General features: G+C 43.5%; 1 protein-coding gene across 1 annotated transcript in view; it reads right to left on the bottom strand.

Moving 5' to 3' along the window:
* Nucleotides 1–24,081, bottom strand: part of otogl (otogelin-like) — a 68,050-nt gene that overhangs the window by 16,461 nt on the left and 27,508 nt on the right. Inside the window, exons 28-44 of the mRNA XM_080762166.1 lie at nucleotides 23,047–23,166; nucleotides 21,413–21,529; nucleotides 18,293–18,449; nucleotides 17,602–17,628; nucleotides 16,948–17,127; nucleotides 13,727–14,005; nucleotides 13,336–13,453; nucleotides 13,162–13,241; nucleotides 11,406–12,352; nucleotides 10,562–10,876; nucleotides 9,127–9,304; nucleotides 7,811–7,953; nucleotides 7,689–7,712; nucleotides 7,199–7,294; nucleotides 6,206–6,395; nucleotides 2,428–2,645; nucleotides 1,812–1,953 (exon numbers count right to left, since the gene is read on the bottom strand). Of these exons, the coding sequence (XP_080618292.1) occupies nucleotides 1,812–1,953; nucleotides 2,428–2,645; nucleotides 6,206–6,395; nucleotides 7,199–7,294; nucleotides 7,689–7,712; nucleotides 7,811–7,953; nucleotides 9,127–9,304; nucleotides 10,562–10,876; nucleotides 11,406–12,352; nucleotides 13,162–13,241; nucleotides 13,336–13,453; nucleotides 13,727–14,005; nucleotides 16,948–17,127; nucleotides 17,602–17,628; nucleotides 18,293–18,449; nucleotides 21,413–21,529; nucleotides 23,047–23,166 (3,331 nt within the window). The remainder of the gene's footprint in view (nucleotides 1–1,811; nucleotides 1,954–2,427; nucleotides 2,646–6,205; nucleotides 6,396–7,198; nucleotides 7,295–7,688; nucleotides 7,713–7,810; nucleotides 7,954–9,126; nucleotides 9,305–10,561; nucleotides 10,877–11,405; nucleotides 12,353–13,161; nucleotides 13,242–13,335; nucleotides 13,454–13,726; nucleotides 14,006–16,947; nucleotides 17,128–17,601; nucleotides 17,629–18,292; nucleotides 18,450–21,412; nucleotides 21,530–23,046; nucleotides 23,167–24,081) is intronic.

Below are 24,081 nucleotides of genomic sequence, written 5' to 3'. Positions count from 1 at the left end.
CCCTGCAGCTCACCTCCGAGGCCCCGTCGCTTCAGCTCGCCTCCGAGGTCCCGCCCCTGCAGCTCATCTCCAAGGCCCCGCCCCTGCAGCTCACCTCCAAGGCCCCGCCGCTGCAGCTCGCCTCCGAGGCCCCGCCGCTGCAGCTCGCCTCCGAGGCCCCACCGCTGCAGCTCGCCTCCGATGCCCCGCCCCTGCTGCTCGCCTCCTCTCAGGTCCTGCCGCTGCAGTCTGCTGCCACTGAGGCTCCACTACCACAACTCTGCGCCCCAGGGCCTGTGTGGCCCAGTACTCCTAAGTGGGACCACCTGTCTGGTCCTGGGTGGCTCCGCCCATCTGGTCGACCTCCGGACCCTCCTAAGCGGCCGGGCCGACTACACCGTTTTCATGTGTGGCTCCGCCCATCTGGTCGACCTCCGGACCCTCCTAAGCGACCGTGCCGACTTCACAGTTTGCCTGGGTGGCTCCGCCCCTCTGGCCGTCCTCCTGACCCTTTTCCCAAGTGGCCAGGCCAACTTCTTCGTCCTCCTGGGTGGTTCCAACTGCCTGGCCGTCCTCCAGACCAACTCCACCCTTCAGTTCAACCTGGCCATCCCTCTGGGGTTCTTGTCCCCAGACCCCTTTCCCTCTGTTCCCTCCTCCAGACCCCCTCCACCCACCCGGCTCAATGTTCCTTGTCTGAGTTTTGGGACATCTGGAAGCTGTCCGTCGAGGGGGAGGTACTGTCACGGTACGCTCCTCTGCCCTTGGACTTTGTCTGTGTTTTAGGACTTATTACTTGTATTTGTGTTCTGTACCTTATTTTGTAGTAGTGTTCTGTGATTTCCCGTCTGCCTTGTTTTGTGTCTCCTGCCTTGTCTCACCAGTCTGCCTTGTAATTGTATTTCACCTGTGTCCTGTTTAGTGTCAGCCAATCATGTGTTGTTTGTAGTTATGTTGCACCTGTGTCTAGTTAGTCTTTGTGTCTATTTAAGCCTCTGTGTATTCAGTGTTCACTTGTCAGTTTATAGTTTATGTTATGGTGTGTAAAGCCCGTCCGTGTATATCCTGTGTTAGTCAATAAATATCATTTGAACTTCATCTGCCTGCCTTCCTATGGTTCGTTCTGCACCTGAGTCCTACATCTCCAGAACCACATCGTGACAAAGGCTCAGTAAGTCCCTGCGACATACTAGCGCCATGTCCAGGGGGTGTGTGTGTGTGTGTGTGTGTGTGTGTGTGTGTGTGTGTGTGTGCGCGTGCGTGTGAGAGAGAAAGAGAGATACCAAATCTTTTACAGTCTGGGATCTTTTAAGGTTTGCCTTCACTTCCAAATGTCCCCAGTGCTTGCTTTAAATGGCCACTCATGTCTCTTATCTCTCTTATATTTTGTAACCTTCTTCGTCTCTCCACTTTGCCACCAGGGGTGATTCTAGCTTCAGACCTTTAATAGGACTCTGCCCCTAAGCCACTGGATAACAATGAATTATACATTCTTCATATTCGAATGTACAACAATAACACTTGAATGCATTTCTGTTCCAATTTCTATTAACCAATATGAGTATTACACCACCAAATGGTTTTATTAAAATGAAAAATCCAATCCCTTTTACTTCGGCAAACATTCAATTAAAACGACTCAATGCAGGCATCACGACTGCCAGCCAATACTGGCAGGATTAGTGATGACACAGGGAGTGCTCCCCATAGTGCGAGACCTCACTCATAATATTATCAGAGGGCTGGGGTTATGATACAACCTGTTTCTCCAGTGTATGTGTTTTCTCATCCTGTGTGTGTGTGTGTGTGTGCATGTGTGTGTGTGTCCTTACGGCAGAAGTCTCTTCGTCTCCATGTGATACAGATTTGGTGCGTGTAACAGACTGCCACGTACGCAGCCAAGAAGTCACACTTGTGATCCTTGTAATGCAGGTCCCCTGCCCACATGATGTCGCAAAACTGTTCTGGGGCCACCTACACACGCACACACACACACACACACGCACACGCACACACCGAACAAAGTGGCACAGTCAAACTGTAATCCAAAGAATATGAACTAATCACAATTGACTGCTTGGAAATCAGAAGGTTCCTTGTTCGATCACAGGGTGGCTTAATGTCAACGTGCCCTTGAGCAAGACACTGACCCCCTAACAACTGAGCAGGTCGAGCAGCAGGTCTGTGCCTGTGTGTGAATGTGTGTGTGACCTGGTGAATGCACAGTGTAAAGCGCTTTGGAGAAAGGCCCCATATACTGTAAATGCACCACTGCAATTCGAAACTAGCCCCATTCTACAAACAGATTTATTTAACATTGGTTTATACAATTTTCAACCAATCAATCAATCAATCAAACAAACCATTTACAGTTTTACACAGTAAAATCCAGAGCAATAATCAATAAGCCAACAACGCCAGTCTATTCCTGCCGGTGTTTTGCTCTACCTTGCCGTGGCACAGTGTGAAGGGCCTCTGCCGCAGCATGGTGAGGCAGGTGGAGCAGTCGCCCGTGGTGCAGTTGTCTCCGATGCGGCGCATGTGCTCCGTCTCGTCCAGCGTGTGCACCCTCCAGGCGGACAGGAACAGCCTCATGTCACTCAGCTCTCTGACCACGGTGCCGTTGGGCAGCTTCAGGTCGTCTGCTGGGTTCCCGTCACAGCAACCTGACACATGACAGAATTGACAGATACAGACAGCTGTAACTACCTGCCAATCAACCCCTGTGTGCCCGACGACAGTGTCTGACGGCTCCCCACTTTTTGAATTATCGTTCAACGTTGTTTAACAACGTTTAATACAATCAGATAGGACTTTTCTGTTTGGATGTACAGTATGGGCTGTCAAAGGCCAGAAAGTAGTTTTTTTGCCAATCAGTAGGTGTTCTTCACCTCCAAATGTCCACAGTGCTTGCTTTAAATAGCCATTCATGTCTCTTATCACCATTTTGTAACCTTCTTCGTCTCTCCACTTTGCCAACAGGGGTGATTCTAGCATCAGACCTTTAATAGAACTCTGCCCCTAAGCCACTGGATAACAATGAATTATACATTCGTATATTCGAATGTACAACAATAACACTTGAATGAATTTCTGTTAACCAACATGAGTATTACACCACCAGATCCAATCCCTTTCACTCTCTGCAAACCTTCAATTAAAACGACTCAATGCAGGCATCACGACTGCCAGCCAATACTGGCAGGATTAGTGATGACACATGGAGTGCTCCCCATAGTGCGAGACCTCACTCGTAATATTATCAGAGAGCCGGGGTTATGACACAACCTGTTTCTCCAGTGTGTTTTCTCATCCTGGCACGGCAGCTGTAACTGCCTGCCAATGAACCCCTGTGTGCCTGACGACAGGGTCTGAAGGCTTGCCACTTTATGAATTATCGTTGTTTTGTGCGTTTGCATGCATCCATACATCCATACTCGAGGGTTGTAAATGTAGTCCTATATAAACCTGCCATTTTGAGGACCAAACAGGTATTGCAAAGAAATTGATTAGTTCTACACCAATCAGACTGTTGAGACAAATTGAAACACCACATAGCAGGTCTAGGACTACATTTGCAAACCAAAATGGTCAAATAAAGAAATACCATACTTAGTGGAGACAAATATCCCCACTAGTAGTGTCATTTGAGAAATAGTCCCAGTCCTCACAGGTGAAAATGATGAAAACCTAAAGACATGTTTTGAAATGTTCCGAAATAGTTTGAAAATGTTGACCTATAATCATGCCCAAAACAGGGACATCATGTTGAAAGTGGTTAAACTGTGTACTCATATTACTGTAGATGAGTTTGCATACATACATACTGTCTCATTCCCTGCACACAGTCTGTTCCTGTCCTTCTTGGCTAGTTGGCTCCATCATTCGTGACTCATATTTTCCAGCCACCTCTGCAAATATATGCTCTGTATACGCTTAATAAGCTTCAGAACTTGTCATGTAAGACTGCCTGGTGTCATCTTGTCTGCCGAGCAAGCTGCTGCTATTCACAGTGTCAAAATCCAACGGAACGATCAACCGCCTTCTGCCACCACTTTTTACCTGGCGTCCCTATTTTGACCCTATGTCAATATAATCGAAACAGATTTCAAAAGTGGCAAAATTAGTTGACCTACAAACACGCAAAGTGTTGTGAGTTTGTATATTGGCTATTTTCACGTCGTATAACTTTACAGTATGGTTATGGTCCACCTAGTTGGGCCAGCAGGGTAATTTTAGCCTACAATTTGACGTCATTTGAGGTTCGGGGGGGCGGGTACCGTCCTAAAGTTGGTTCTTCGGTGCTACTGAAAATTTCTGACAAGTCGAAATCATTTCGGCACTACAGCGCCGAAAAACAGTGGTAAAATAGGAGTATGAATCGGCCCTAAGTCATGGCATTTAAAAAATAAAGATAGCAAAACAAAATGTGTGTGTGTGTCTCTTGTGAGTATGTGCACGTTTGCGTGCCAGTTTATTTTTTCCACTGCATTTTCATACGCAATTACCGCATGTGTGAATAAGGGACAGACAGTGATGAAGACCGACCAAAAGAGAGAATAATGAATTCCTGTAAAAGTGTAATTACGTCCACTGGGCTTTCAGACAGCCCTAAGTGGCATCATCGTTATCGTTATCGTTCAAGTGGGAGTGAATGTGTAGTAGTTGGCTACAGGCTTTTTTATCACTCACTTTTTCTTTTATATCTACACTGTAAAATCCTGAGTGATCTTTTAACTGTGTACAAATGTAACCGAACAGAGTAATAAACAGCAACCGCTCAAAAACAATGCCTGAAGAAGGTCACACGACTGAAAGCTTGCATTAAACTTATGTCTGCACACAGTGTTTGTGTGTGTGTGTGTGTGTGTGTGTGTGTGTGTGTGTGTGTGTGTGTGTGTGTGTGTGCGTGTGCATGTGCAAGAAAGTGAATCAATTGCAGTCGCATAAAGTCCTGCCTGTCTTTGAATATCTTGCCTTCACCTTCTTCTGCCTTCTTGCCCCCCCTTCATGTCTCTGGCCCTTTGAGTATAGAGACGTCACCGGATTTCTGCTCCCATCCACTTGCACTGAGTTGCTCACCCAGAGTGCATTCTGGGATGGAATTGGGCCATGCGTGAACGCGCCGGGCCGAAAACATGAACGAGTACCGTGCGTGAGTGTGTGCGAGCGTGTCATGAATGAGCGCCGCCGTTGTTGTGTATTGGCTCGCGATGCGGGCCAGCGCGTTCACGTATGGCCCAGTGCCGCTCGAAACTGCAATACCACTTTCGGCCACCATGTACATTGCGCTTCAGTGTTTCCTCTCTGTGACGTCTCTATTATTATTATTAAATGTCCACCATGTTTGTAACCTCCTCTTATTTCTCTCTACACTCCCACACCTAAACCTATAGCGAGCCCGAAAAACTGTCACAGAACCGGAGGTTTCTAAAAACCCCTCCTCTCTCTTGTCTTCTATCCTCCTTCTCCTCTCTCCCCTCCCCTGAATCCATCCTTCCCCTCCCTCTCGACTGACACTGCAACTTCCTCCTTTCTATCCATTTCTCCATCTGTCTTTAACCGTAACCAGCCTCTCTCCTCCCTGTGTGTCGGCCAGCTCCTCGCTTATCTAAATCGCTCAGAGTTGAGTGACTGAACACGTCTCAGGGTCGGCTGAAGGGAAGTCGCACAAAATGGGCTAATCAGATGACCTCTCCCACATTCATTGACTCCTCTCCGCCTTTCCATCTCATTATCCATTATTATAATGAAATGTATCTAAGTTGTCTTTCTATCGCGCTTAAGATTCAGTCCTCTGCCTCTATAACCCAAGGTAATTCTTCTCCTCCCACCTTATACCCCTTCCACCGGTCCGCCCCCGACCATCTCTGCTGAAGCTTTCGTCACCTACTTTGATAAGAAGATTAACGATGAAGCTCTTTCTCCCATATTCCCACTAATCAATCATAGCTCACCTAACGCTAACCCCCAGCATATCATGCATGTCTTCCTTCTCTCCGCTATCTCCAGACGAGGTCCTGGAAATGGTGTCATCCACCCGACCAACCACCTGTTCTCTCTACACCCTATCCACTCCTCCATCTTCCAGGCCACTGCCCCTCATGTACTCCAATTCGTTACCATCAACACATCCATCACCTCAGGCTCCATCCCAGCTGCCTTCAAGTCAGCCAGAGTTACTCCGCACATGCGTGCATGCACATATGTGCGTGCATATACTCACCACACAGGCCTTGTGTGGGTGCAGATCCATTGCCACCATTAGTGTACTGTAGCACCATGATGCCCGTGCTGTGGTACCACTGTATGTTGACCCCTCCGGGCGTGTTGATCAGATACATGCTGCCCGTGTCATCCACCAACAGAGCATGGCGGGAGAACGGCAACCGGGCCGGTCTGTAGTTCACCAACACCTGGACTCAGACACACATAGTGATGGTAAACATCTGCAGTGTGAGAAAATGCCGACAAAGAGCCAATAAAATGTGAAAAGGGGTTTTGAATGGATTAAAGCTAAATTAAATCTCACGACTGACAAAATGAGATTACAGAAACAGCCTGAAAGCAGCCCCCCACACTAGCACTGTTTCTAAACAATTAACACAATTATGTGAAATGTAAAATGATGATGTTTTAGTAATATTTGTTCCTGGTGTTCTACAAACAACCAGTTGAAGAAATCACAGATCGAGGCTTTAACCTTTGCTTTCATGAAATATCCGAGACTATTAAGGTTAAAGGTTTATGGAAGATGTTGCACAGAGACGCTGGCCTCTATCTGTCGTGGCAACTGAGAACTTTAATCCATGGGTTTAATCAGGGGCGGCCTTAAGGATCAGGAGGCCCCGTTCATGACGTCATAATTTTAATAATTAATAATTATTATAATTATTATTATTATATAATAATTATTAACAGCATACACAGCCAAGTAGAACATACACAAAAGCAGCTTGCTTGATAAAACCATTTTTTACTTTAAGCTATAACTGGAAGGCAGCATAGGCTATACAATGACGCAATCGCAACTGTCAGCGCTGCTAGTGGGGAGGCCCCTGGAGGCTCGAGGCCCGTTTCAATTTAAACGATTGAAACATATATAAGGCCGCCACTGGGTTTGAGGATCGTAGACAACAGAGGCCTGTACAGTCTGAGTGGAAAGCGACACAAACACTGACTACCGCCCAGTTTGAAACTTTGTCAGACGGTCGGTCACCTTGCGGTCCAGCCGATTGATGATGATTCGGTAGGAGGCGGTTGTAATGTTCAGCTTGATAAAGCACAGAGATTTATCACTGCCTCCTGCAGGACTCTGGGAGAGAAAATGATGGACATTAGCAGTCACAGGTTAGGTCAAAAAGTGATATTTTAAAACACTTTAATATGCCCAATGACAAATAGTCCCCAATATCAATGTAACTATCGCAACTGCTTGTCAATATGTGGAAATCCCTTGCTTGTATTGTAAATAAAATAATAGAGACCCTACGGCTGTGCAGTTTGCAAATAAGCTAAGAAAGCTTTTTTTTAAGTGTTGTTTGTGGAAGAAGTTTCTAAATTTGAGAAGCTTCTTCCCTTTCTTTGTTTTCTTGGAAAACGATCACACTGTATGTGCAAAACCACATTTATACTTGTAAAACTGTGATGTAACAATAAAGATGATTCTGAACTGTCATAAGATTTTCAACAGAGGTTTTGCTACTCACAGATCTTCGGATGGAGTTGACACTCTAAAAAGGGAAAACAGAAGGCCATTTATTAAAACACATAAACCAACCATATCCAACCAATATGTTTATCATGCGGTAGAGTTCAGATTTCCGGTTACCTGGCTGAAGGGGCATTTGTCCACTGTGCCTATGATGGTCTCTCTGGGCAGGGTGACCAGGATGTAGGAGCCGTTGTCATATAGTGCCACGTTGTTGCCATCGAACGTGATCACACGCAGGTCTGACATCACTGAGCAACGGCCTGGCATGCACAGTCATAGTAGTATATAGAAATGGAAGAACGTCAGTCTATTAGCTATATTGAATTGCTTAACATATTCCACATTGTGCCCTGGTCTTCAAATAGTATAATGGGGTAAACTGCCTATTCAGTTTGCTAGATCAATTACGGCCCTTTCAATTAAAGACGTTATACGCAATGCACATAGCAATGACACAGCCTTCATTTTCAGTAACTGAATCTACTATCTACAAAAGCTTGCTAATGGCCAAATGTAATATTCAATGCGATCCCGTTTCCTTAATTAAATGAAGTATAAATGTGAGTCGACTGGCTGGCGGATTTAATGTACCAAGTGTCAGTTAATTAAAAATGTATAATTGCACAAACAGAAGGCAGAGTATTATGCTCGCTGAATAATAGAATAAGAGGACAGATAAAAGCACAATAATAAACACAATAAAAGCTGAGGTCCTTTTAGGAGGATGAATAGGGGAGGGAAACACAACTTCATTAGTGTACATCCATTAGAGCCTCAATGAAAAATACATAAATAATCAATACTTTAACAGATCAGAATGAATCTCTGATACTGCCTGTATCTCTTGAGGATACCTGGAAAGCTATGCCCCATCTTAGTTCCTTCTGCAGACTGACACTCTTGAATCTCAGAGGAATAAAGTTAGTGGAGTGGTGTTCAGCACATTCCTGGTTTAATTTCAGCGGCGTCTTTGTGGCGTACTGTATTTGTTGTACACAGGGAAATGCCTAGTGTTCTGTTATGCATTTGTAACTGAGAGTGTACAACTAGACTAACCAAATGTGTCCAGCGTCCATTTTGGTTACACTTGAACCGACTATGTCGGTCGGTAATTTCACCTCGCTCCTGTTGGAGTTAAAATAAGTAAATGGGTGTAATTAGGGATGTCCTGATCATGATTTTTTTATACTGATCCGATTCTGATCATTTGATTTTGAGTATCTGCTTATACCAATTTTTCTCGATCCGATATTTATATTTTTATAGAACACTTATGCCATATCACAATAGTACAATATCCAAACTAATATCATGATATGGATATGATACGTGATCGGATGTTTTTCGCTCCCGGTCCAATTGAATGTCATGTAATTTGAAAATGACATGATCACGTGATCGGATCGGGACAACCCTAGGGTGTATATACTTACAGGGACACTGCCACTGTGGGCAGCAGGGGTCTGTGTTGGTGAGGATGGGGAGGCCCAGCAGGCTGCACTGAGGCATGGTTGTGTTGTAGCGACAATGGAGAGACGAGTTGTGGAGCAGCAGCTCGCTGTTGAAACAGATGAGCTCGGCACACTCGTCAATGCGGAAGGAGTACGGGGGCTGAGGAGAGATAGAGAGAGTACACACTGGACAGTGAGCTGTCTTCAGCAAATTGCAAAGATGCAAAGATACAGGCTACCATTCATTGTCAATGGAAGCCAGCGACACGAATATACAAAGATACATCAGACATTTTGTTGCTGCTGCAAAATCTACACAGCTACCAGTAAGACGCCTGAGGGCGACCTCACCCTAAAGGGCGAGGTCCTAAAGGACCCTAAGGGAGGTTGCACATCCGCCTGGGTGACCTGGGCGTGGCTGCACTAATAACCTTGGGGCAGGCGCGTCTCTAGAGTTTAAATGGACAGGTATCAGTCAAAAGGGAGACATCGAAGAGGTTTGAGGTCAGAGTTGCTGGCTAACTGATGACATCAGAGATCTCCATCGCTGATGATGTCACGTGATGTCACGATATGGTCATGCCTGGGGGTCTGTCTGACTGACTGACTGATTGACTGATGGGAAATACACAATTCCATAGTTAACTGCTACCTGCCGTCGTAACAAAAAGGTTCAGCAGGTTTCAACTTCAGCTACAAAGGTACAAACTACAAAGCTACAGATATGCTGTGTAGCTTAGCATCTTTGTATCTTTTGCATCTGCCAGAGTGAATGCCTAAGATTTTCTGAGAGCAACAGTGTTGTACGACAAATAAGGAATCAGGCTTATATTTGTGAACGAAAAATGTACCTGATGTGAATTGGCGAATCAAATCAAATGATACAAACAAACACTGTCTGTCAGACACACAGATACAGATACAGAGATAATGTATGACTGTATTGACAGCAAGAGCACAGATCACTTGGTCCAGGGATCCAGCACATACCAGTGGTATCTTCGCTGGAATTCTGGGGGAGCCGCAGCATCTAGACACACTCTCTTCACGCATAGATTTACTGCACAAGTGTGTGTGTGTTTGTGTGTGTGTGTGTGTGTGTGTGTGTGTGTGTGTGTGTGTGTGTGTGTGTGTGTGTGTGTGTGTGTGTGTGTGTGTGTGTGTGTGTGTGTGTGTGTGTGTGTGTGTGTGTGTGTGTGCGTGCGTGCGTGCGTGCGTGCGTGCGTGCGTGCGTGCGCACGCGTGCGTGCGTGCGTGCGTGCGTGCATTACAACCATACAGAAAGGAGTAGTTCTATGTTTCAAAACAGTGGTTTTGAAACATAGAACTAAATATATTATATTTAGGACCAAAATGGATACAAAAACAATATATATATATATATAATATAAAACATATATTAATTGGTAACCCTTACCGTACAAGCCCCAGTGGGCAGCAGGAGGGGAGTGGTGGTCAGCTCCTCTGTGGTGACGGGGGAGGTCTCGGGGCTGGTCAGCAGCTCGGTGGTGGTGGACTCAGCGGTGGTGGACTCTGTGGTCTCTGCAGGCGCCGTCGGTCTCGGCGGTCTCGTCGGTCTCGTCGGTCTCGGCGGTCTCGTCGGTCTCATCGGCACGCCGCCCGTGACTGTGGTGGTGTCCGCGGTGGTGGCGCCAGTGGACGTGGGCGGCCGGGCGGGGGTAGTAGTGACACTACTACCGACTAGCGGACTAGCGGTACTAGTCGCTGGTACCTGGTCAAAAAAGAAAACGATCCTTATGCGCTCAAACCAGGGCTGGCATACTTGGTCTTCATATTGATATGTAAGCACGGTTGAGAAGGATAGATTATGTAGTTTGTGTGGTCTAAAGGAAATTGAAAATGAAATGCATTTTGCTTTTCATTGCCCATTTTACAACTCTATCAGGGAGAGACTTTTTAATGAGGTAGATCCAAATTATGAATTTGTGTGGTTGGATGACTTTCCAAATGACATTTTTTCATTTGCCTCATTCCTTGAAAAGGCCTGGTCAATGAGGAGGAGGGCCATTTACATGCAAAATGGCATTGTCTTGTTTGTTTTCATTTTGTTCAAATACTGTACGTACATATCTATTTATGTTGTGTATAAGGCAAGATGTAATATGAACGGGAGGGACTGTAATGTCAGTTGTTTTCAATGTGTCATATACAGTAATTCCATATGGGATTGGGCCAAAGTGGCATGACACGAAAAAATTCATTCATTCATTCATTCATTCATTCATTCATTCATTCAGTACCGGTCCGGGTGTGGTGGCAGTGGTGGGGACCCCTGTGTAAGTGGGAGTGAGGGAGGTGACTGCCACCGTGGTATCGACCGGTGGGCGCACAGTGGTGGTGGTGATGTCTCCGGGTCTGAAGGGTCTCGTAGGCGACGTGGGTCCGGCTGGCGTGGTCTGGGTGGTCGTCACCGCCGCGAGAGTGGTGGTAGTGGAGACGCCGGAGGCTGCCGTGGACGGAGCAGTAGTCGGGGAGAGGGTAGACGACGCGGTCGGTCCGCCGGTCCACGCCAGCGTCAGCATGGTGGATGCCGATGACGTGGTTACGCCGGCTACGGTGGCGGTGGTGGTGACCGGTGGAATCGCGGTTATCATGGTGGTCGCGGTGGTCGGCGGAGCGGCAGACGACGTGGTCGGTGCGCCGGTCCACCGGGTCGAAACAGTGGCAACGAGCGGAGTCGTCGGAGAAGTGGTTACGGTCGACGATGCAGCAGGGGAGATTGTGATGCGCGCCGTGGATGCCGGCACCCCACTGGGAGGGGTGGGAGAAACGGTAGAAGTACTGGTCCTTGTGGTGGAGGCCCTGGTGGAGGAGGGTGTAGTGGTGATGGCTCTAGTAGTAGTAATGGTCGTATTGGTGGTTGTACTTGTGATAGGCCGCCTGGTGATGGTGGTGGTGGTTGTACTTGTGATAGGCCGCCTGGTGATGGTGGTTGTACTTGTGATAGGCCTCCTGGTGATGGAGGTGGTGGTGGTGGTGGTACTTGTTATAGGCCTCCTGGTGCTGGTGAAGGTTGTACTTGTTATTGGCCTCCTGGTTGTGGTGGATGTTGTACTTATTATAGGCCTCTTTGTGGTGCTGGTGGTGGTTCTAACTGGTGTGGGTGTGGTTATGGGGGGCACTGTGGTTGTTCTGTTGGACCGAGTGACATATGCAAAGGGGGTTGGAGTTGGGGGAAGGAACACACCTGGAAGACATGAATAAGAACATGGTTAAGGAGTTACCGTTGAATATACAGTATAGGGCTTAATGGGCTCTAAGCACACACGACATGTTGGAAAGAACTTGGGGTGTTATCGATGATACTAATGAAGGCTCTGTTCCATTCTGTTGGCCATGTTGGCTCACTGAAAACACACTGCTACACCAGTGGGTCTCAAAGTGTCCTTGAGTGGGTTCCAAATGGCCCCGTAACTCTGAGAGTGTCCTTGTCCTTTGAGAACCACTGCACTGCATTAGTATCATCAGTAACACCTGTGAAGGGAGTAGGGAAGGGGCCTGGAAGTATGAAGACTTATTGTGTGTGCATAAAGCCCATTTCCAGTTGCCAATGTACAGTATAAAATCATATTGGACTCGCCAAGATTCAGTGTCTTTTTACTTTTCCTTAGTGTTTTTATTTATTTTCACTTTGTACAGCACTTTGGAAACCTTGTGTTTTAAGAAATGTGCTATAAAATAAATTGGATTGGATTGGAGTGCCTCATTGACTAACAGGAGCGAGGCTCGCCACTCCCTTCCACTGAAGAAGCTATGAACGTACATACTGTATAATGAACCCTGAAGTTTCCAACATACTCTGATATTATATTCATAAAAGGTTATGTTTCTATGCTTGGTTCATTTTTAACCATTAATAGCACATGTAAAAGGCCTGTAAAACATACTCTGATGGGATTCGATCCTGGGGCCAATCACATGCGACTCCTTCAGCATGAAACCATATTTGTTTATATTCTCTGAGGTGTACAAGAGAAACAGGTCGATATCACTCACAGTCCTCTGCATAGACGCATCTCCTGGTGATTTCATCCATTAGCATGTTCTTGGGACAGCGTGGAAAGCAGCCCTCCACACTGCAACGCACACAGAAGAATACCACATTACACCAAAACACATGAATTTTTAGTCATACCTGTATTTGGACAGTACTTGAGCTGAGCGTCTTACGGAGGCAGGAAATGGCAAAGTGTGGCATCAGGGTCACTGCATGTTGGGACACAGGGGCTGGCACAGGTTTGGTATCGCCACTCACAAAATATACGGTACGGGATCAGAAAACTGCTCTCTGACAAGGAGAGAAAAACAGATGATTCAATATTTGTGTCACTTTAAGGTTTAGCATAGGCTACTTCATACTCACATGGCAGTTTACAAAGCCAATGAATATGTATAGTATTTGTCAATGAACCTGTGAGTTTGTGAGTGTGTGCATCTGCCAATTTTATTTTATTTCTCTAAAAGTGTGTGCGAGACGAGTGCGTGCTTGTATGTATGTCTGCCTTTACAGTTTCTGATTATTCTCTCCTGGTGTGTACTTGGGACTGGGAGCATTACTGACCCTCCAAAGTGAAGCTGCTGCTCGTCTTGAAGTCCTGTGAGTTTTGGTATTTCTGGGCTCGTACAGCCGTGCGAGTCAGCGTCAGAAAGATGCCTGGTTGGGTGATCAGCTCGAAGGAGGTGTGGCCCGGCAGGAACAGCCCCTGGTGCTGGATGAAGGTCGCCCTACGACTAAACTCGGGCCCTCGACTCCAGCGTTCCATTTGGAGTCGGCTTCGCCCTGACACAGTCAGGAAGTAATTTGGTCTCTCTGCGGATTCCAGTGACACCATAGGCACGCCTACGTGAAAGAGAGTGAGGTTAGTGGTGGGCGATATACTACTTTTTTTCAACTTAAATTGTATTCATTTTTCAAGAACAATCAAAAACAAAACAAGAACACACAAAGAACAAACAAATAAAAAAAAGGACATCACAGTATATGTTGCCAAACATCATCTTGCGAATCATGAAACAAAATAGAATACAAATACTGTTATATAATAGTAGACAGTGTATTTCTGGAGAAAAGAAAAAGAAAAAAAAATGCAGTATAGTATGTGCCTACAATGACATACACATCCATACATATACACACATAGTACATACATATAAAGTGGGAATAGAATTGGACAATTAAGTACGAAGAACATATTTTATCTTGTTTACCCTTTTCAGACATTCAGTTACATTTCCACATCCCATCTATGGTATTTCTCCTTTAAATGTTTTAGTATTTAGTCCTTAAAATGTAAGTATAATTTGAATATGATTATTTTTGTCAAAGGTTTAAGCATCACACCAAGTGCAATCATTTTTTTTTATATATATTTGAGAAACCATCCAGGTTCCTACTTCCTAGCCCTCTTGTTGCTCAGAGGTATAATATAACCATTTTCCCACTTGTTTTCAAAAGACTCTCTCTTCATTCTCAAGTTCGCTGTCATCCTCTCCATGTCAAAGATCTCAGAGACTACCTGAAGCCAGTCTTCTACAGATGGAGATTCTGCCTGAAGTCATTTACGAGTAATGGCTTTTCCCCCTGCAGCCAAGAATATTTTCATTAGATACCTGTCACTGTAATTTAATCTGTTAAGTCTCCCAGATATAACAATATACAGTAATCTAATATCTGTATATACCCAGGATCTCCTGCAATTTCTCCAAGACTCCAAGCATTAAAATATGAACAACCCCAGAAAACATGACAATGATTTACTTCTACCTCGCCATAGTTTCTCCAGCACAACTGTTGTGCTCCAAGCTGTTTTCATTTAAGCTTTGGAGTGATAAAAAAGCGAGGTGTATTTTTCCAGCAGAATTCACTTGATGTGTATTGTGTTTTGCAAATATTTAACCATTGTTCAACTGTGATTTGAGCATTCAGTTCTTTTTCCCATTTTTCCTGTACAACATACTGTTGTACAGTATGTTTTCTGCAGTTTGATACAGATATAATTTTTATTCTATTTTATTTGTTCCTTTTGTATATGCCTGAGTAATCAATTGAATAAGTTTGTTCTGATTTATTTGTGGATCACGGTTCTGGACTTCTTGATTAAAATAATGACGTAACTGGAGATATCTAAATAAATCTTGATTTTCTAAATAGTATTTATAAAGGTTCTGGAAGCTCTGTAATCTATTTTCTTCCATAATCTTATAGTAAGATGTGATCCCATGGTTGGAAAACCAAAACCTGAACCGCTGATCCAGTTTTCCTGGTGTAAATGCCGTATCATAGGCTACCCTTCTCAGTATTTTTGATTGCTTTTCTATTTTTAACTGTTTGACAACAGTGAGCCAAGTCTGTAATGTGAAAGATGTGATTGGATCTAATTTATCTAAATTGGCGTTTGCCGCCTAACATAGCTTGTACTGGGATATCCTGATTACATATTTCTATGGCTTTCCATTTGGCTTCTGTATCATTAGCTCCCCATAAAGCCACAAATCTAATTTGGGCGGCGTAAAAAATAGTCTTGTAGATTTGGTAGTGACACGCCTCCCTTTTCCTTATTCAGCTGTAATGTTGCATATTTAATTAATACATTTTAATTAATTTCTGCCATTTCAAATGAATTGCGAAATTAACTTATCCCACTCATTGAATTGTTTGGATGGAACATTAACTGGTAGAGACATGAACAGGTATAAGAGTCTTGGCAAGATATTCATTTTGATAGTTTCGATTCTTGAACTCAAGGATAAAGGGAGTACAGACCAGCGATTAAGGTCATTTTTGAGTGGTGCAACCACTCCAAGGAACAGCAATGTCCCTATATGTTTAGAGTATGTCCCTATGTTTAGAGTACCAACAGGGGGCACTGTTGCACCACTCACTTCAGACCGGTCTGATTTTTTATTTTGGAGTTGATAGGAGTAAAGTTTTTGTCATATAAATTATCAAATTCCTTTGTTATCCAAACCCCTAGATACTTTATCTGTGTCTTGACTCTTTCTGAGAACTGAGAACAAAAGAATACGAAGTATAGTGGAAAGACTCTTTCTACTACTTCATATTCTGTTCACTCGATGGGATGCTGACTATTCTTTTACAACCATTTGTATGTATGTCCTATGCGCTCATAGAACAAATGCCATATGCAAAATATGATAAGGGTTAGAATTAGATTGCTGATTGCTGCCTCATCAAACACAAATGTTTGGTCAAACCATGTGACACCCATTGGAATTGCATTGTCTGTCTGTCCATCCATCCATCTTCAACCGCTTATCCGTAGTCGGGACGCGGGGGCAACAGCTCCACCAGAGTGCTCCAGACTTCCCTCTCCAGAGCAACATTAGTGACTTCCTCCTGGGGGATCCCGAGACGTTCCAAGGCCAGTTAGTCGATGTGTTTCCTCCAACTGCGCCTTGGTCTGCCCCGGGGTCTCCTCCCAGTGGGACATGCGATTGTGGCAGCCATTAATCACAGACAGAGCACAGAACATTCGTTTGATATGTGTGAAGGAGGCCTCACTGAGTTTACTTTTCACTGCTTCCACTCCACTGTCACTGCTTGTTTTAAATGTGGTTTTACTCCAAAAAGAGCATTCCTTAAAATTAGATTGGAACACAAAAATATATTAAAATGTAAGGAACTACAGTAAGCACTACTTTACCACTTAAGCCGTATTTTATACTTCGTCGTACGATGGTGTCACGTGGCGACACTAGCCGATCCATAAGCCGGTCCATTCATACACTTGTGTAAATGACAGTGTGCATATGAGAGCTCACGTGTCTTGGGCTCCTTCTGCAGTCCTGAGGTGACCATGAAGTTGAAGAGCAGCCCTGGGGCGGGCAAAGTCCCTGGGGCCACTCTAGTCATGGGGAACACCGAACTGCTGCTACGATTCACTCCGAACATGGTGTCATTATAGATGGCACTGAACATAGCATAGGGCCCGTCACCCAGCTCTGTAGGGAACGTACAGTAGATATGCTTTTAAATCTTAAAAGGTAGGGTAAGTGATTTTTGTTGATTTATATAGCTCTATTGCGGGATACATATTTTATCCAGTCAGGATAGAGAACTCAGACAGGATACAGATTAAACAAGTGAAATTGGAAGTGATAAATTAAGCTGATAAATGAGCACTCTCTCTGATTGACTGAAATTAATGCAATAAACCTGAAAATGTATTTTCTGTTCTGTTTATTATGCATAACAAAGACACTTTATAACTATAAGTTAAGGTAGTTACCATGTGCTGTGCCACTGAGCTTAATGCATGATGACCAGCGCTTATAATACGTTATAAGTATACGTTGTTATAAGTTGTCGTACATTATTATAAACATTTATAATGAGTGTTATAATGCCTTAAGCTTAATGCATTACAGACACGACCTTTAAGTAAAGTGTTACCCTTGTAGTAGACTCATACACACCTTGGTTGTAGTATTCACAGTCGAAGGCTGCAAGAGAACCAGATAAACACAGTTTTGAAATCACAAGTAATACAGACCAGTGACTCTCAACCTTTTTAACGTCAACGACCCCCAGTTTATTATGCATTGGACCACGGACTGCCATTTAATCCTATCTTAATCTCTTAGACCGCAATCTACACTGTAAAATCCGTTTTGTTCCATTTAAAGAATACACTTCAGCCAGGAACAATCACGTCATATGTAGATTCATTCCAGGAGTTACAGATCATCTGTAAGGTTTTTTTTTAGTTTCTTCAATTATTCCATGGATTCATTTTTCGATTAATCGAATAATCAAGAAGCTCCCAAATGATTTTTATACCATATTGACAAATCAACGCAAAACAATTCTAATGAACTAGATCAGTGTAAAACATATAATGGCGTCACATAAAAATAACAAAACTGGTCGATATACAAGCAGAGCTCGTAGATCTGCTGTTTTAAAAATCGAAAATCATTAATTATTTTTTATATTTGAATAAATCTATTACTTTGATTGTGTGTCTGTGTCTGTGCGTGTGTGTGTGTGTGTGTGTGTGTGTGTGTGTGTGTGTGTGTCTGTGCGGGTGTGTGTGTGTGTGTGTGTGTGTGTGTGTGTGTGTGTGCGCGCGTGTGTGTGTGTGTGTGTGTGTGTGTGTGTACTCACGACAGACGGAGGGTGACCTCCAGTGAATGCCGACCCCCTGCTGGCAGCATTTGTGTGCGTATGCAGCGATGGACGTACAGAGACACTCACAGTCACCTCCACGGTTACAGTTACACGTGTCTGTCAGACAGTTCCTATAGAACCAGGCAACATCCACCTGGGTGGCACACACGCACGCACGCACGCACGCACACACACACACACACACACACACACACACACACACACACACACACACAGAGTGTACATTTTTATACCCTAACAAAGCAAATGCAGTACAGTACACTAGTCTAAACACACACTAAACCACAACTGATATATCGGCAATTGTTTGACATTTTTATAGTTTCCTAATGCCAAATATCAACCTGGCGTTATATTTCACCAAAAATATGGCAGATCTACAATCGCATTTTCATCTTTGAACAGGAATTAAGTGATTACTGTAAATAATTTAAAAAGTTTATGTTTTATTTGTTTTTTTATTTGTATTTATTATTATTTTTGCTAACAAGTTACATATTCTCAAATAGAGACTTTAATCAAATCAAGTTTTTCAAATTGATTAGAAAATGTTGCGCTATTTAACAAAATAGGTCTAGGATTTAGCATCAGACCCCAAAAATCAGTTAGGCAGTTACGCCCACACACAAAGATGCATGCACGTGTGCACACACAGACACACACAAATAGATAGATACATCATATAAAACAACAAGTGAACCAGGCCAAATGGAAGTGGGGGAGACTACGGGTGGTCGGGTTTAGGGGGTGAGCGGTTAATAATTCAGACTGGTGCTGATGGAAAAGACGTGAGGACAATGGGATGCGGGTCACTCTCGGGGCCCAGATGAGGGCTGCTGTGACAGACACGTCACATCAACGATGAGTTGGTCACTCCACACAAAACAATAACTGGGCCCCCCATGTCCACGCTGGTGGTGACAGGCTGACAAACATACTGTAGGTTACTAGCTATTTACCACCATAGAGCGATAGAACTCTATGTTTTAATTTGTACTGACTTGCATTTGAATTTGAGATACCTTCGAAAGATGTATTTTACTAGATATATTCTATGGGTTCTATGTATTTATTCTATGTATTCTCGTGACTGTAGTATAGTTCTTTGAAGACTTGCTCAGATGTGGGATGTGTAATGATACAAAACCGTTTTAGAAAGAGAATAAATGCAGCGCCATTGTCTGAGGGGATTAACTGTCAAAGTACTGTACTGTAACTGCATCAAAGCAAGGTCAGATCTTTTTTTTTAAAGCAGCACAGAAATGTGTATGGATCATTGACTGTGCTCATCACTTTGATGTGTACAGGCTCCTTTCATTTTAGAATGTTAATAATACAAATATAATGGGAGGATGACCTCCAGTGAATGACGTCATCCCCATGCTGGCAGCATGGGGACTTAACCCACCTCAGACTCAACATCTCAGACTCAACATATACGACTTAACCCACCTCAGACTCAACATATCAGACTTAACCCATCTCAGACTTAACATACGACTTAACCCATCTCAGACTTAACATACGACTTAACCCACCTCGGACATAACAAGTCGGACTTAACCCATTAAAAGCACCCGTGACATTTTAGATTATTTTTGCGTTGGCTATTAAGTAGCAGCTATGCAAGTTCACAGTGCGATTTTTTCTTCCTTTTTTCTTTATTTTAAGCTCCAAAATATTTGGAAAATGTTGAATAATTTTTGGGATCAGATGGGGCCAAGTACATTCTGGTGGTTCTTGGCACGAAAATGTTTAGAGAACTACGGCTTTAGAAGGAATTTGTATAGAACCAGCCTCAGGTCATTAATGGGTTAATGTGGCCTGCCTGTGACAGAATTCGTATATGACGAATCTATACTTAACAGTATGTAAGTTAAAGTATGATGTTGACATTGACCAAGGATTCAGCCCAATGGAATTCCATTACAAAATTATAAACTAGTTATATATTTCAGAAAGTATAAAACATGTGTGAATTAGTAGAGGTACCAAGTTAACCTAATGGCAATGTGTACACGGAATTCGTCAACATTAGTTCAGGACAAAGTTTAACAACTTTAAACTCTGTAGTCTTAGAGAAATGGACTTGAGTTACGTGATGGGATGTGTTTTGAGCTTGATCGGCTATTTTGGGTGAATATTACCCCCAAGGCATGCTGGGGTTCAAGTGGTTAGAAAGAATAATAGAACCTTTTTCAGTTCCATATACAATAGTAGAACCTTTTCCTGGTGAGCGTATTTGTAATAAGCTGGAAACACAACTGTGTGCAGTGTCCTTTCTTGAACTATGCTCATAATTAGAATCCTCAACATCTTCTAATTTATGATGTGCTGGTGTTTGTGTTTTATTCATATGTTTTTCAACCCAGCTTCTCCCGCTGGGTGTGTAAATTTTGATTCTTATAAAGAATACATTGACAAAGATACAGAAAAGTAATTAGCTCAGCAGACCTCAGCTTGTGCATTTGCTGCCATCTGCTGGCCATACAGAGGATTACATATTATGACAAAATCCCTTCTGCATGATCCTGAGATTTGTAATGGGAATTCATGTGTCTCTAGGCAAACTAGGCGTGACTGTTCAGGAACAAATATTGTGTGTTTGTGTATGTGTGTGGGTAGGAGACATCGTGAAAATGCAAGAACACGTGTATGAGTGCTGTGTGCTTTGTATTTGGTGACTGTGGTATTTGGTGTTGATCTCTGAGGACCAAAGCTTACTGCCGTGGATCAGATAAGAACAGTTCCCATACCCTTGTCACCAACCTACTGCCACACTGCCAGCAGGATAACCTTTCTACAGCTGCAAAGCACCATACACGGTGTGTGTGCGTGTGTGTGTGTGTGTGTGTGTGTGTGTGTGTGTGTGTGTGTGTGTGCGTGCGTGCGTGTGTGCGTGTTTGTGTGTGTGTGTGTGTGCTTTCATGTATGCATGCATGTGTTTGGTTGTATACATGTATGTCTGCTATGTCTATGTACTCATATGTGTGTGTGTGTGTGTGTGTGTGTGTGTGTGTGTGTGTGTGTGTGTGTGTGTGTGTGTGTGTGTGTGTGCGTGCGTGTGTGTGTGAGAGTGTGTGTGTGTGCACATACCACGTTGTGACAAGGTGCAAAGATGTCGCTGTAGAGGATAGCGCATTCTCTCTTGGCGTACGGCTGTCTGCCCAAGTCCCCTTCACACGGTCGCTTAACTACATAATCACTCACACACTGACGCGCGCGCACACACACACACACACACACACACACACACACACACACACACACACACACACACACACACACACACACACACCAAGAAGGTGATAAAGTGTCTGATTACTCTTAAATATCACCAACACTCAAGGGAGATGGACAGAAAATTGCGAGAACGAGCGCAGGAGGGTGAGTGAGAAAGACTTTGAAGGAGTGAGAAAAGAAAGACAGAGATACCTGGGAGAGGTTTAGAAGTAAAAAAGAGCTTCACTTTGAGGGAAACTTTGAGCAAGAGCAAACAGGCTGGAAAGAGAATTGTGTATACATTTGAGTCGGGGGATACGTACTGACAAATTCTGCCGAATCAAATACACATTGAAACAACAATTGTTCATAAATATTCAACACAATCTTTGACACTCTCGTATGAGGGTCTGTGGCACAATTTCTTCTCAACGTATTTGTTTGAAAATCGATAATCACCAGTAGGTTACTTAAACGTGGAGACGTCCGACGTCCGTTGGTCGCATTGTCCGACTATTACTAACCCTAACCCTAAATCTAACCCTAACCTCAGTCTTAACCGGTCACCTAAGTCCCCTAACCTCATATCAGTCTTCGATCATGTAAGTCAGTTTCACAATGTTTTCGCTTCGACGGCAGTAATTTAACTTCCGCGGAATCGCAGCCAGTAAACATGCAGTAGTCTCCAGGCGAGCCTGCTGGCTTGATTGCATTCCGAGTGATAAGGTGATTATCGGTTGATAACATTCGAAGTGGGTGGTCTTTCAGAAACCTTTACAGATTAATAAATACACATTAATCTTGGGGTCCTTGACATGAAAATGTTTGACAACCAATCAACACTGGTCTACAGCACCAATTGTGGTGGGTAAGACGGCAAGATTGAAGATTGATTTCCATGAACCATGGTTCATGTTTTGAGTTGTTATTAGAGAAAGTACAAGATGAGTGATATATATATTTTTCATTTGCTGCTTTCTTTTGTTTTAGCGATTTTAGCAATTTTTTAAAGAATGGAATCCCCAGCTGTTTCTTTTTTCACCTGAAAGTGAGGAGTTTGACACGTGTGGAGGAACATGCCCTCAGAGCATTGGACCAGAGCACAACAGAGTAGGGGTGAACTTACCTCTCGATTTTATACGATCTCGATAACTAGGGTGCTGATTCGATTTATATTGCTATTCTGCGATTCAACGATTGTTGTGAATCAATATTAGTTACTTTGCTTTTATTTATACTAGAACATTTTAAATGAATGAATTAATTAATTAATTTATACATAAAAAAAATATTCTGAACTTGAACTCTGAAAATCGTGGTATTAAAAATTGCGATATTAGATTGAATCGTTTTTTCCCCCCATGAGAGAAGAGTGACCATATTGTGAGAGTGAGGCGTCAATTTTCTATATTTTACACAGTCCACTGTTATGGTGTTGTTACAAATGTGTTTTTAAATGTGAAAGATATACATGCTGAATTGATTACGGGTGAGTTGTACGTACGTACCTGTCCCAGTGCCCAGCTGTCCCCAAAGCTCTGTGCGTTGTTGACCTCCATGTGACTGGAGGTGGTCATGTCGTTTACTGTCACAGTGTCAAAGTTCCCACACAGCCCTCTGAGCAGGCCCTGGATGCAACAAGTAACAAGTATGCTTTTCTAAACAAAAGCCTGTGACACATAATTGTTTGCGATGGCTTATCTGAGTTCTCAATTTCAAATACATATACAAATACACAAAAGGAAATAATTTTCATTTTCCATTTATCCCATTAAGACCAGGAAAACCTAGGCGTTATACCTTTAAAACCTAAAAAGAAATTATCCTGTTATATACATAGCGGAAAAAGGACACACCAAATTAGCAGAGTATTCTTATAGGTGCAAGGCTCAAAAATGCAAAATGGAAAGAAGGAAGCGCCAGCATACAATAAATGTCCTTTTAATTTTAATACCTCTGACGAACGGACAGCGGACACGTTTCGGCCAGATGGGCCTTTCTCAGCACTCACACTTTGTGATTGAAATAGACACTCGTGCTTTCTAAGGTGTGATTTGGGGCCCGAAGGATGAATACAAAATGAATATCAACATCTTAATACTGTCCAATCTTTAGATCGGGAGGGGGGTGAAATTATGACAGGCAGTTACTGCTGTCAACATATGACTCCCCAGTCAAAAAACTCTTTGTGTTTGAAATACACACTCATGCTTTCTAAGGTGTGATTTGGGTCCCTACAGATGAATACAAAATGTATATCAACATCCTAATACTGTCCAATAATTAGATAGGGGGGGGGGGGGGGGGGGGGTTATGACAGGCAGTTTCTCCCCAGTCAAAAAACACTGTGTTTGAAACATGCTCTCTAGGCCTCTAGGCCTAGGGTATGATTTGGGTCCCTAAGGATAAATACAAAATGAATATCAACATCCTAATACTGTCCAATAATTAGATATGGAGGGGACACGTCCGTTGTCTGTTCGTCAGAGGTAATAAACCATGTGAAATGGACCTTTATTGTGTGCTGGCGCTATATACATCTA

Source organism: Protomyctophum bolini (genome assembly GCF_963924005.1).
Source record: "Protomyctophum bolini genome assembly, chromosome: 4".
Taxonomy (NCBI): domain Eukaryota; kingdom Metazoa; phylum Chordata; class Actinopteri; order Myctophiformes; family Myctophidae; genus Protomyctophum; species Protomyctophum bolini.
This window is presented reverse-complemented; position numbering and strand designations above follow the sequence as displayed.